General features: G+C 38.2%; 1 protein-coding gene across 5 annotated transcripts in view; it reads left to right on the top strand.

Moving 5' to 3' along the window:
- ARAP2 (ArfGAP with RhoGAP domain, ankyrin repeat and PH domain 2) overlaps positions 1 to 13,517 on the top strand; it is a 145,553-nt gene that overhangs the window by 66,367 nt on the left and 65,669 nt on the right. For all 5 annotated transcript variants that reach the window (XR_006104250.1, XM_042470279.1, XM_042470280.1 and 2 more), the window contains 7 exons: positions 1,539 to 1,721; positions 3,139 to 3,313; positions 3,630 to 3,758; positions 7,041 to 7,185; positions 8,397 to 8,499; positions 10,620 to 10,818; positions 13,043 to 13,106. Coding sequence is in view for 4 of the 5 variants with exons in the window: in XM_042470279.1 (XP_042326213.1) it covers positions 1,539 to 1,721; positions 3,139 to 3,313; positions 3,630 to 3,758; positions 7,041 to 7,185; positions 8,397 to 8,499; positions 10,620 to 10,818; positions 13,043 to 13,106 (998 nt within the window). In the remaining variant the exon portion in view is untranslated. The remainder of the gene's footprint in view (positions 1 to 1,538; positions 1,722 to 3,138; positions 3,314 to 3,629; positions 3,759 to 7,040; positions 7,186 to 8,396; positions 8,500 to 10,619; positions 10,819 to 13,042; positions 13,107 to 13,517) is intronic.

Here is a 13,517-nt window from a genome sequence, read left to right as displayed (position 1 = left end):
TTGAGATAGACATTAATCTTTACCCAGGTTCCACATTTTTCAGTTGCATTTTTGTGTATTTCATCATTTTTCTCCTTAGATATTGCTTTATAGTACTGTTCTGGTTATTGTATGATGCAGTTCCACAAGAGAACAGCAGAACTGCAGGTGTAGGCCCCAGAATTCAGCTTCCTGGGAGTTTTGTTTTGGAAAATAATGTTCATAGGTTGTGGAGATGTTCTTTATAGTGTGTTGAGAAATATAGAATAAAATGGCAATTAAATGGTTCGGATGGTAATTAGGGTTCTTTGTAGCTCCTTTCTCAACCTTATGACAGGGAGAAGCGGAATAAACTATACAAAATAAGATAGTGTTTCAAATTAGCTTATTTTGTATATCAGATAGATATGCAGATTTACATAGTATATATATGAAATGGCAGAATGTAAAAATTCATTATTTAGGAATTTGAATGATCTTGGTGTAAATTATTTTTAGAGATGTAAAAAAAAAATTGAAAAATAGTTGAAAACCATGATTCTTGAGTATGCAAAGGGATCTTTTTGTTTGTTTGTTTTTTGTTTAATTTTTTATTAACTTTTCTTTAACATATATACAATATAACATATAACATACAGTATATCCTTCTTCCCCTACTCCCTTCCCCCTCCATACAGCTTGAAAATATGAAAAGAGATCTTGTAGCACCTTTGAGACTAACTATGCCCCCCCAAAAAAGTCATAGCATAAGCTTTCATACACTTGATCTACGTCTTCAGCTGGTTGCTTATTCCAGACTAACATGGCTATATTTCATGTTTCTTAAGTGTCAGGAAACACTGATGAGAAAAATCCTGGAATAATGAGAATCTTCACAGCTCGGGACACTGAACATAATCTACATGCTCGGGGTTTTTTTTCTGGCACAAAAATAAATAAATCAAAAAATGTGTTTTCTATGCAAAAGCACATGCACACATTTTGAGTAACTCCAGCATTTTCTGCCCAGAAAATAATAGCTCTTCACAGAAATACTATTTTCTATGTTGGTATGCTATTTCCTGCACAGAAAATATTGTTTTGTGTATGTCCAACCCCTCCCTTCCCACAAAATGCTTGTACATTTTTTGCAGAATAAATCCCAAACTGTGAGTTGTCTTCAAAATCTTTCTTGCAGTAGGAAGAAAATTGCTAAAATTATTTGTGGCTATAAACAAAGAAGTACATACCTAGTTATTTTACATACAAGTGCATTGATGACAGTGGACTAGATCCACTGGTTACTTGCAGATGAAGCAGGCCCATAGATTCAGTAAAATTAATATAAGTGCTGCATTGCCAAGTTCCCATTTAATCAATGGGTTTACTTTATTTGGAAATAACAATTGAATATTGGCCCAAATGATTTTTTTTCTTTTCCGTAATCTCACATAACTCCTTTTAGTTTATTCCCTTGTCATGATTAATTCTATGCAACCCGTTTTCTTGATTTCTATTCTACTTTGATCTTTTTCTTTTATTTTTTGAAATTAACTTTGTCTCCTCCCCCTCTTCTTTAGCTTTTTATTGTCATAGGGAATAAAAGGGCAAATAGTTTTTGGGAAGGAAATCTTCAACCAGATGAGGAATTGCATATGGATGCCCCAATCGAGAAGAGACTAACTTTTATCACGCAAAAATATAAAGAGAGAAAATTTAGAAAAACTACTGTGCTATATAAAACCAAAGAAGAGTTAAATAAGGTAAAGTGATGAGAGGTGGATATGAGTTTCTCTTTTATATTTCTCATTCTTGTTTGTTAACATGTATAAACATTTTTGTTTGTAATAAAAGAACAAAAAAAGTCAGATATCAAGTTGTGGGATTAGCCACAACTGTCATAGATATTGTAAATGTAGCTAAAAACAAGTGCAAAGAAGAGTAAGTAGTATCAACTAATGAGATACCCAAGAAGATTGGCAAGATGCCTATAAGCACAGTTTAATGAACCCACTTACCGGATAATAGCTCCAGTCATGATGGGCACCCTCCAGCTCAACAACTTTTACTGCTTGGTGTCTGTGCCATAAATCGCGACCGAAAAAAAGCAGCCCCACTTGTGAGCTACTTCTCTGCACAACTGACATGTGTCCTTCTTCTAAACAGTTCTGATAAATAAAGTTAAGAACTATAGCAGAAGAATGAGTGGAAGAAAGAATAATTGATTGTAGAACTCAGGTAGAACTAAAGTTGATTTTAGCTCAATATGTCTCCATCCTTCTTTAAAGAGGGCTGGGATGTTAGTGTGATAGCTTCTGTGCTGTTGTCTGTTCTATCTGCTATCTTGGTTCAGATTTGTCAGCTATCCACAGCGATTGTACACTGTGATGTGGGAGATTATCACAGAGGAGGCACAGTGTCCTTTTCCCGTCCTTAAACTCTGCTAAACGCGTGATCGAGGGGTGACGTTTATTACACCACCACACACTTCTGCCATCCTTCTCCCATGTGTAAAGTGTAGTGGAGCTGTCCCTGCAGACTTCTCCCGTCGGTAAAGTATAATGGAGACATCATCTGGTATTAATAGGAGTCCCCGTTAATACCAAATCACTGCTGCATTACACTTTACACGTGAGAGGAGGATGGAAGATAGGGTGTGATAATCTTTGTCCCCTGATCGCATGATTAGTAGAGTTTAAGGACGGGAGAAGGATGCTGTGCCTCCCATGTGATAATCTCAGTTACAATGAAATTATATAACCAGGCCTGAAATGAGAGCTGGGAACTGTGTGGCCCTTGAGATGTTATTGGACTGCAGTTCCTATCAGCCCTTGCCAGCATAGCATATGGTGAGGAATGGTGGGACTTTTGATTAAACAACATCTGGAGAAACACTAACTTTCTATATCTGGCCTAAAGTCAGTTCTTCACCCCAACCACAGAAGAGCCATTCACTCAATGGGAGCTTGAATGAGTCAACATTTTTGTAAGTGTAATTGATTCATTTGATCTGCTTTGGGACTAACAATTAGATGTCACTCATTGTATACTGTGACCTTGCCGTCTGAATTTCAACTTAATCCACTGATTTACAAATAATATTGCCTCTTAAATAAGGATATATTAATTCCTTCCTGTTCGATGTTCTACTAGTATCATGCTTTTTATGTTTATGATTAGGCCCTGTGTGCTGCAGTGGTTAAGCAGGACGTATGGGAAACAATGGCACTGTTGTTTAGTGGAGCAGATGTGATGTGTGCTACTGGAGATCCTATCCACAGTACCCCTTACTTGCTAGCCAAGAAATATGGACAAAGACTGCAGATGGAATTTCTGCATCATAATAAGTTTTCGGGTATGGAACTGCACCAATGCTTTTGATTATGTAGCTTCATCATTTGACAAAGAGGGCTAGCACTCAATAAAGCATGTCTCTTAAAAGTTGTGAGACCACCAGCACTTTATCTCAGATCTAGTAATACACTAATAGCCAGGGCAACTGGAACAGAATACCTGCTGTATTCTTCAGTTGCACTGTCTCCAGAACCCAAGCTTTCTGTAAAGGTAGGCCCACAGAGAACATCTTTTACACTAATCCAGTTTAGATATCAATATGTGTTATAGATGATACAATGGACCAATTTTTGTGTTGCTTTTTATTTCTTTTGTAGATTTTCCTAACTATGATGCTCATTCAGAAAGTCTTTTATGTCAAGATTCTTCCACCTTTCTTTGTGACTTTTTATACAAGCTTTCTGTTAGTGGTACAAAGCAATTTACTGAGAGAAAACTAAAAGAAGGTATGTTGATCTTTATGCTTGCCTTTTGCTTTTTACAGTGTTGGTTAGGTCAATGACCTTTACTGTTTTGTTTTAGAGATTTAAAGGTAAGGTGAAGGGGAAAATATGTCTGTGAAATATTGGGAGAGCAAGGCAGGGAGAAAGGAACTTTCAGTCAAATAAAATAAGATTCCCTAGTCACAAGTTCATAAGGGGAAAAAATGACCGTGATTTAGTAATGAGTACTGTGGTCACGAAGCACTATGTTTCTTTAAAATATTGCTTATCCTAATGAATTCTGTGTAGACATTATAATTTACCCATTGGGCTGAAGCTGTCAAGTAAAGTAATGTTCAAAAGGAGATTAAATCAATAAAAAGAACTTCTAAAAAATTGCTGAAATCCTGACAAATGGTTTTAAAAGTCAGTGGGGATTTTATTCAGACTTGCTTTCTTGCAGGTGGAGGGTGGGTTGAGGAAGGTGACCTTAGAAATAAGGGTGCTTTAGCTCCTTGGAATAAGAACAGACATCACTTCTATATTTCTGAGCATTGCATTTCTAATTCATTTCACTTTGTTTGTTGTATGGCTGCTATCTGGAAAAGAAAAATGGGATTATATGGGTATATTTTCTGAAAGACTAATGCTTTTTTACAGGGCAACTGTTGTTGTTCCTAGAATTTGTAAAATGCCAGTAATAGTGGAGTGTGCAATGGGAGTCTATTCCTTTGTCATAGCCTGTGTTTAAAATATTATGTAACTAATTTTGAATGTTCGAGGAAACTTTTTGGTCATGGAACAGCAGTTCCCTGTACCACGTGGCCAATCTCCTTTTTTGAAACAGAGAAGAATGTTAATATCTTAACAGTAAAAAAGTAAAAATATTGTTTTTCATGATGTGAAAATTCACCTTGACCGAGCAGGTGTAACATTAGAACTGGGTCTTGATGCTCCAAGACAGTTTACATGCTGCCATTAAAATTCTAGATTTTAGCCATTTTGTATAAAGAGTGGCCAGGATTCACAGGTGTCATTTTACAGATGGAACTGCTTTTGACAATGGAGGATTGCGGGGTAGGGGATTTCCCTTGTTCCTTGCATCCTCCCCATGGCATCAAAAAATGCTCTTTTGGGACTTCTTTTTTGGAAGTGCGCATGGAAGCCTGCGCTAGCTGGGACCCAATAGTATGAGATTGAATTTAAGCCTCTCTGTGTGTGTGTTGTGATCACACTCCATTGTGATCAGTGGAATCACACTAGAATGTAGTATCCTTGGGCTGGTCAGTGGTTTTCCAAGTGTGGAAAGGAAAAATAAAGAGTTCATGATTTTCAAGAGAAGAATAGGAGCTGAGGTGGCATGAGGACAAAAATGGAAAGATATATGCCCCCCCCCCCACTTTTTCTCCCTGCTCTTCTTAGAATGGTAGGCATTACAATAGTTATAATGACCTGTTACAGACAGCCAAAATAAAGCTGCTTCGAGTCACAGTGGAGGTATGGTGTTTCAATGATGCATGAGTCCTAAGAGTCCAGAAGTCGCACCAAAGCCACACTCCAGCCCTTAGGATTGGAGCGTGGCTTTGGTGTGGCTTCTGGACTCTTAGGACGCATGCGTCATTGAAACATCATACCTCCACTGTGACTCGAAGCAGCTTTATTTTGGCTGTCGGTAACAGGCCAATATAAAGATGATGGGTACATATTTTAAGCTACCAGCTCTTGACTAATAGCTTTTCCAGAAGATAATGATATTGATCAGCTTAAAAAAGTGATCCCATTTCTTACATGTTTACAGTTGTTACAAATCTGTTCTGCACGTACCTTCTATTTACGCTTTCTGAAATATTTTTGTTTTCTCTTGAAAGCTGTAGATTGTTTCCCTCAGTCTCATAACGCTGAGAGGGTTTTCTCGCATCGTTCTTACCAACATAAAATAGTTTGGCTCTGTTTTGGCCTCTATTTCCAGTGTTTGTGGGTGAAAAAAGAGCAGCACCTTTTAGCTACTTCAGACTATGATTCAACTGTTCATTTTGCAATCAGCTTCTGTCAGGCTACATTTTTCCCTTGCAGCTTTCAATTCTTCTAAGTTCAGAGGGTTTTTGTTTTTCTGCTTCAGTGTGTGTTTTTCCTATTTTTTTTTGTCTGTATCTTTATGCTTTAAGTAAGCCTCAAACTGCCACACATCATGTTATTAAAAGCTGTTTTTAAAAAATAAAATAAAATAAACAACAACAATTCACTGAGGCTGTTCACTGTGGTAAAAGGTGACTATAGGAGGGAATATAGTTCACTTTATTTCTTTTGGGGTTTGGGGGATAGCAAGCATAGTCCCATTGCCACTCCATCACTGTCAGAATTTGGTTATCTTAAATAGCTTTAGTGGGATGTGAATCAGTACTCATGAGAGTTTTTTTTTCATGATGATTTGGAAGGACACATTCTTTTTAGAGCAATATTCTAACACAAATTCCAGTTCCAGGACCGAAGAATGATGCAAGTATGCAAAAAACCATCTTTCAATAAGCTCAAAATCAGCACAAATAGAAATTCTGAGGCACCCTAAGAATGAGGCAAAAATAAGTTCTTTCACATTTCTGAAATTGGAAGACATTTTTTGTTTGTTACAATACTAGCTTCAAGAGCCAACATGGTGTAGTTAGTAGTATGGACTATGACTGTAGAGACCAGGATTCAAATTCCCATTCAACCAAGAAAACCCACTGGGTGATCTTGGGCAAGTCACACACCATCACCCTCAGAGAAAAGCCAAGGCAAACTCTGTTGCTGCACTAAAATTGCTGCTATTGGAGAACCCAGCTTCCAGCAAATATTGGATAACTTTTCTTATCCTTAGAGAGACTAACTGAAATGCTGTCCCTTTTTCTACCTAAAAGCAGAGTGGAGAAAGTTAAGAGACTGTTTGTGTACAGCTATGCCTTAAACTGTAAGTGGCAGATAACAATTTGAGCATGCTCCACATTAGTAAATGAACTTCTTTGAAAGTACAAACAACAACTAGAAAATTAGTAGTGTCCTCAGTCACCTAGCCCACTTCCTGTTGTTCTGGTTACTATTTGCTGGCAGCTTTTTGTGCAGGAGAAGATTTTATTTGAACTACCAAATCTCTAGGGAAAGGAAGGTGGGAGACAAAGTTTTGCATGGCTCTTCTCAAGCTGCTGATTTTGTCTGTTTCACTTAACTTAGAATTATTATTATTATTATTATTATTTGCTAATTAAGCTGTAAATCTTGTTTTCTGGGCTACAAAATTATACACTTTTCCCTCTGTGAATTTAACTTCAGAGTGTAATAAGAAGTGGTGTACTCTGGAAAGTGGCTTTTTGAGTTACTATGAAAATGAGAAGACAGCTTCCCCAAATGGAATGTTTGACATTAGTGAAGTCATCTGCCTCGTTGTTCATAAAACAGACTCTTTCTTGCACATTGGGTAAGTTTTAATGCATCCCAAATTTAATCCACCTCAGATAATCTTTTTAGAAAGCTAGGGTGAGATTGTATTTACTTCGTCACAGAAATGTCCTACTGTTTATGGGCAAAGATCAGAGATTGGGAGTCATTTGGCCCTTCAGATATTGTTGGACTTCAGGTCTTGCCATTCATTATCACTGGTTAGTACTGTTGGGACTTACCATCCAACAACATCTGGAGTGCAAATGAGTTGCACCCCAGGTAAATATTCAGAGAGATCTCTGATCTCCTTTGTAGTTCTTATATCAGCATTGAGTCTAAAAGTATTTTAATAGCTTTTTAAGGGCTGGAGTATTTATGTGTGCTTTTCCCCCCTATTCCATTCATCGCTTCTACCTTCAGAAATTCTAGCTGCCTTCTCCTTTGCTATCCTGTATGCTGGAAATGTGCTTGTTTAAACTATGTGTTACTGTAGAGGAGAACAAATAATTTAATCAATGTTCTCTATGCTGCAGTTTTTGAAGATATTCTCATGGGATGAGAAAGGTGCCCCAACAACTTACTTTTTCCTGCTCCTTTCACACAGACATGTAATGAATGGAGGGAATGAGGGGGAGTTGAACATTCTCACCAGCTCTGTTCTGATAGCTGGCTCATGATAAAAACATCATCTCCCCTGATCTCTGGAAAACCTTTGAAATATTCTCAAGGGCGTCTGAATAATTGTGGAGAGCATAACCAGTGATGAGCCTCACTTGGATATCCCTTCCCCTTACCACCTGCTATATAGCTATGTCAAAGGGAGGTAGCATGGGGGTGGGTTGTTGGGGGGGGTGGCCTATAGGAGGGGAGCAGGGAAAATTCTCCTGATATGGCCAACAACAACAAACCTCACTTGGCTGTCTTGGTCCCAGACAAAGCCATATAGTTAATCCATTAACCTGCTCTCCATCTCTTCCCTCCCTCCCTCCCTCTTTGCATACAATCTATGTCTTATTCCAGTCCTTGATCATTAGCCAGTTAAATGCATGTTTAATTCCATGTTTTTAAAGCAATTAGAATCTAAAATATTTTGTTTGGCATAATTCTTGTAGCTTGCCTTTTATTTCTAAGACTAGTCAAAGAGGTGATCAAATACTAGGAACTGAGGGGGAGAATAGTACTATTTGTTGTTTTTCTTTTGTACAGCTTATTCCAAATAAAATTGACTCTTCTTGTCCTTGTCCTTAGAACTGTATTTACCTTTGAAATCTACTTACTGTCAGAACGTGTGTTTCTCTTTGGTGCTGAAACTGCACATACTCAAAGAAAATGGACTCAGGCAATTGCCAAGGTAATGTCAATAATTACTGGCTCAAGTTAAGCCAAGAACCTTTGCATTAAATATAAATTGGCACTGTTATCTTAGACTCTTTGGTGAAGCCAAACTGGATTCAGGTTTGCTTCTTGAGAAAATGGAAATGTATTTTTAACTTCTTTGTGGAAAATGTATGTTGTTACAATTGTTTGTTCAAGTATCATGTAAAGAAAAAAAACATCAAAATTCAAAAATTTTAAAAGGATTTTACATTCTTGAATTTAAAAATATTATTTTATATTTAAATGTACTAGTAGAACACAGCATAGAAGCAAGATACATCTGTTTAAAGCTGTACTGTTATTTCTTATGTGAAGAGTAAAGCTGCCTACAAAGAGGTTTGAAGCCTTTGAACCTTAAGCAAGCCTGTGTCATGCATCTTCTGTCCCCTGCTTTCTCTGACAGTTTCCCATCTTGTTTTCTTCTGCTTTGAGCTTTAAAGGAAGTAGGAATAATAGCGTTTTATACTACTTATGCTAAACAGTGGGCTTTTACTCAGTACAGGAATGAACAGTTGTGGTCTTTCAGATGTTGTTGGGCTACCACTGCCATCCCTAGCTGCCATAACCTATGGTAGAGGGTAATGAAAGTTGTAGTTGTTATCCAACAACATATGAAGGTACATAAATTGCCAAAGATTATGTCTCTGTCCACTTTGTTTCCACAAGTTGTTACTGAAAGTTGGGCACCATCTGAGTCAACCTGTGGTTTGACATGGAAAAGTGTTTGGAGGGATTGTTTATAAATATACTGTGTGCCAATTTAAGTGAGCAGTTTTGCTTTTTTCACAGTTTGATACAACCAAGTACCATATTTAATTCAAGCTACATTCCCTATTAGTGTGGTTACCCAACTTCATATAATTCTACATTAGCTGGATCTGTTTTGATTTGATTTTCAAACTGGATTATTTCTCAAGATGACATTGGTAACCCTGGTGGACAGTATTCAATAGGAACTAGAAAGGCAGAACACATCTCTGTCGGCCCCCAATGCTGTTCAACATCTACATGAAACTGTTGGGAGAGATCGTCTGGAGGCATGGGGCGGGGTGCTATCAATGCACTGATGATACCCAAATACATTTCTCTGTGCCTTCAAATACAACTTCAGCTAGGGATAGTGTGTCTCCTTTGAAATAGTACCTGGAGGAGGTAATGGATTGGATAAGGAACAACAAATCGAAGCTGAATCCAGGCAAGACAGAAGTTCTTACTGTCAGAGGTCCTAACCAGTCCTGGATGGGGTTACACTCCCCCTGAAAGACTGTGTTCATCACTCCAAATTACAGCTCTGATATATGTGATGGCCAGGAATGCTTACTATCAGCTTTGGCTGTTATGACAGCTGCACCCCATCCTAGACCTGGAGGACCTAAAGATGGCAGTGCATCTGCTCGTATCCTCAAGGCTGGACATCTGCAATATGCTGTACATTGGGTTACCTCTGCATCAAGTTTGGAAACTTCAGTTAGTTCAAAACAAAGCAGCCAGATTGTTTACTGGGGCATCCAAGAGTGATCACATTACACCAATATAAAATCACTCCACTGGCTGGCAGTTATTTTCCAAGCAAGCAAGGTTCAAAGTGTTGGTTCTTACTTTTAAAGCCCTGCATGGTTTGGCTCCAGGTTACCTTCAAGATGACCTACTCTTATATAATCTTCTCCGTATACTCGGGTCCTCTGGCAGATTTTATTCCAGTCAGCCAGGACTAGATTGGCAACTGTCAGCCAGAGGACTTTTTCTTCAGTATTCCCTGTATTGTGGAATGACCTTACCTTTAATGGGGCTTGCGCATCTGTGGAATTTCCCTTATGCAGGGGTGGGTGGGTTCCCTCGCGTAAGGGAACAGACTACTGTATAATGGAATGGCAAGATGTAACTATTTTCATCTAATAATAATAATAAGAGGTAATAAATTTTTCATCAAATAAATAATGAATAGATCAATTGGAGGCAATAAACCGAAAAGAAAATTTGCTTGTCAAAACTCAAAAGTCACATAGCGTTAAACTTTTACAATTTTATTTTCAGATAATTGATTTTAAATATATTCCTTGTTTTTCATATATTCATTGTTTTTGTTTGGAACAGCACTTTGTGCCCATAGTGGCCAAACAACTTCTAGAGAGGGACTATAATGTGATCGGCCAGCTGTACTACAAAGATTGCCATGATCTTGATAATTGGAAAAAAGGCTGGTTTGCTATAGAGAAGTCAAGCCTTTATTTTTGCCTGGAGCTGGAAAACTTGCAAGAGGATTCAATGCATCTAAGAAGGCTCCAGGAATTAAGTAAGACTTTGAAAATAGCATGTGTTATTTCACAGAACATGTCTGGGCAACCTGCTACCCAGTCCATCTTGGTGGACTGTGACTACCATAATTACTTCCCATTGTCCATCCTGCAGAAACTGATGGAAACCATAGCCCAAACCATCTAGAGAGCTGCAGGTTGCCTACTATGTTATTGAACTTGGGAAGTGGCATTGGCTTAAAAGGGCAAGAGTCAAAGAAGTGTGAATTTGGATGTGTGCATGCACACATAAATAGTTTCTTGGAGCATGTGGTTTCTTTGGACACAGCTCCCATAAGATACCAAAAAAGGAACCGTATGGGCAAGATCAATCAATCAATCCATCCAGCCATCCATCTATCTATATCCTGTCTTTCTTTTAGGCTCAAACTTAAGGGAGCTTACAAAAAAAAGCAGAGAATACAACAAACACATATAGATAAAAATGTGCAAAATTAAAACAGAGTTACATAACAATATTAAAACCTATTAAAATCTTAATTTAAAACAGCTTAAAAACACTATAGCACCATAAAAGCCCCCCTTATTTTTATAATCAGTTTCCAAAGGCTTGTTGGAAAAGCAAGGTCTTAACCTGATGCCAGAAGGAAAACTAAGAACGAGCCATCCTACTTTCTCTAGGGAGAGATTTTGAAAGTGTTGAAGTGGCCACAAAGAAGGCCTTCTCCTGCATTTCCACCAACTGTGGCTGTGAAGGCAGTGGGAGAGGGAGAAATGCCTCCCTTGCAGATCTTACAGCTCAGGTAGGCCCATATGAGAAGATACAGTCCTTTGAGTAGCTTGGACCCAAGCCTTATAGGGCTTTGTAGGTCAAATCCATTACTTTGAATTGTGTCCAGAAATTGAATGGCAGTCAGTGGAGCTGTTTCAACAAGGGAGTTGTATGCTCCATGAAACCAGTACCAATATATAGAGTAAATTATAGTACTGTAATCTAGTCAGGATGTAACAAAGAAGTTTATCGCATGCTGTTTAAAGCAACTTACCCCATTTGTATTTAATGTTGAAGCCAGATCTCATCACATGCACTGGGGGTTAGGCAAGTGCAACCAGGCTGCAACCTGGGTCCCAGCCGCACTTACCCGACATCTTTTAAAAAATGGCAGACTACCGTTTGTGAAAAGATACCGGATAGGCTGGGACCTAGGCTGGGGCCAGGTTGCACTCACCCAGCCCCTTGCATGTGCAATAAGATCTGGCTTCAAAATTAAATGTGAATCGAGTAAGTCACTTTAAACTGTGTGCAATAAACACCTAAGGCATATGTCACAGTGACCAAATCAGATGTCCCAAACAATGGGTGCATTTGTCAGACTAGATTTAATTGTGCAAATACATTCCTGGCCAGATGCATAACACTGTCTTTCCTGCATCACATCACACTCTTGAAATGCTAGGAGACATTCACATGGGTGGGAACCATTCCATGTACAAATTATTAGTGGCATGGGGCTGTAAAACTGAATTGAGCCATATGCATATGTGTACACTTATCATTTGAAATACTTTCATTGTTTCATTGATCATAAATGCACAGTAAGTGTTTCATCAATAGTAATATTTTTTGCTGTAGTACACATTCAATCAGTATGTCTTCATAGGCTGAGAAAAAGCTGTGTAGAGAAATGACTGTGTATTTCTATTTTCCAAGGAGGCTGTGAAATTCTTACATGGTCCAGATTATTGTTGCTGTTGTCTGGTGAATTGCTGAATAGGAGTGGAAATGTGCCACACACTGAATGATCAGTTTTGCTTTCTGCACTCACACCCACAATTCTGCTAGTCTTCCCCTTCTTAACCTCTGTTCCATTTGGAGTTCAAACGTCTGCCCTGTGTACCTGAGCAAACCTATCTCTTTATAACAAGCAAGAGTGGGCATAGCCTATTTCAGATGCATTTATTCATACCCCAAGGGCCAAATTATTTCTGGTGACTTCCTTGAACTTCTATAATAGGAACTATATCCATTGCTTTACTTGTCATTGTTACTGCTCTTAGTGAGGGTAACCTATTTCCTCTTTAGTTGTTGCTGACTTCAATGCAATCCCTATCCAGAGACTAATTATTATTAAAGCTGGTTTCCAGGTTCAGCTACTGTTGTATTGGATAATTTTCAGTAGGTTTGTTGTACTTTGTAAATGTGGTGTGCCTGATTAAACTTCACTTGGTCTCATGTAAATGAGTGTTTTCTTTATTTCTCAGCAATCAGCAGCATAATCCAAAATGGAGAAAAAATAGATGTTCTTCTTCTGGTTGAGAAAGGAAGGTAAGGGAATATTACAGGTGGCCATTCCATTTTTCAATATATAGGAAAGGAATGGTTAGCTTGGTTCTATCTATCAAAGAGATGTGTTTTGAATCTGTTATATGTCTGAGATGGGTGTGTCTTTATTTTTGAAATCTAGTAGTGGTATGTTGCTAGAGCATTTCCCTGCTCCTCTGAATTAGAATATTGATTTAAAACACAATATCTTCTGGATTTATAGTCACAATAAATGAAGTACTTCTCTCATCTGTATTGCACCCCACTCCCCCTGAATCCCAAGATTTGTGTAAGAAGGAGTTGTTATATTTCAACCTCATGTGGATGAGAAAATCAGAAGATATGATCAGTGAACAGAGTCCCCCAACCATGCCAATATACCTCCTTCTGTTTTGCATCACTTCTTCTTGCTAT

The sequence above is a fragment of the Sceloporus undulatus genome, chromosome 5 (genome assembly GCF_019175285.1).
Source record: "Sceloporus undulatus isolate JIND9_A2432 ecotype Alabama chromosome 5, SceUnd_v1.1, whole genome shotgun sequence".
NCBI classification, from domain to species: domain Eukaryota; kingdom Metazoa; phylum Chordata; class Lepidosauria; order Squamata; family Phrynosomatidae; genus Sceloporus; species Sceloporus undulatus.
Note: the sequence above shows the minus strand (reverse complement) of the source record. Positions and strands in the feature narration are given on the sequence as shown.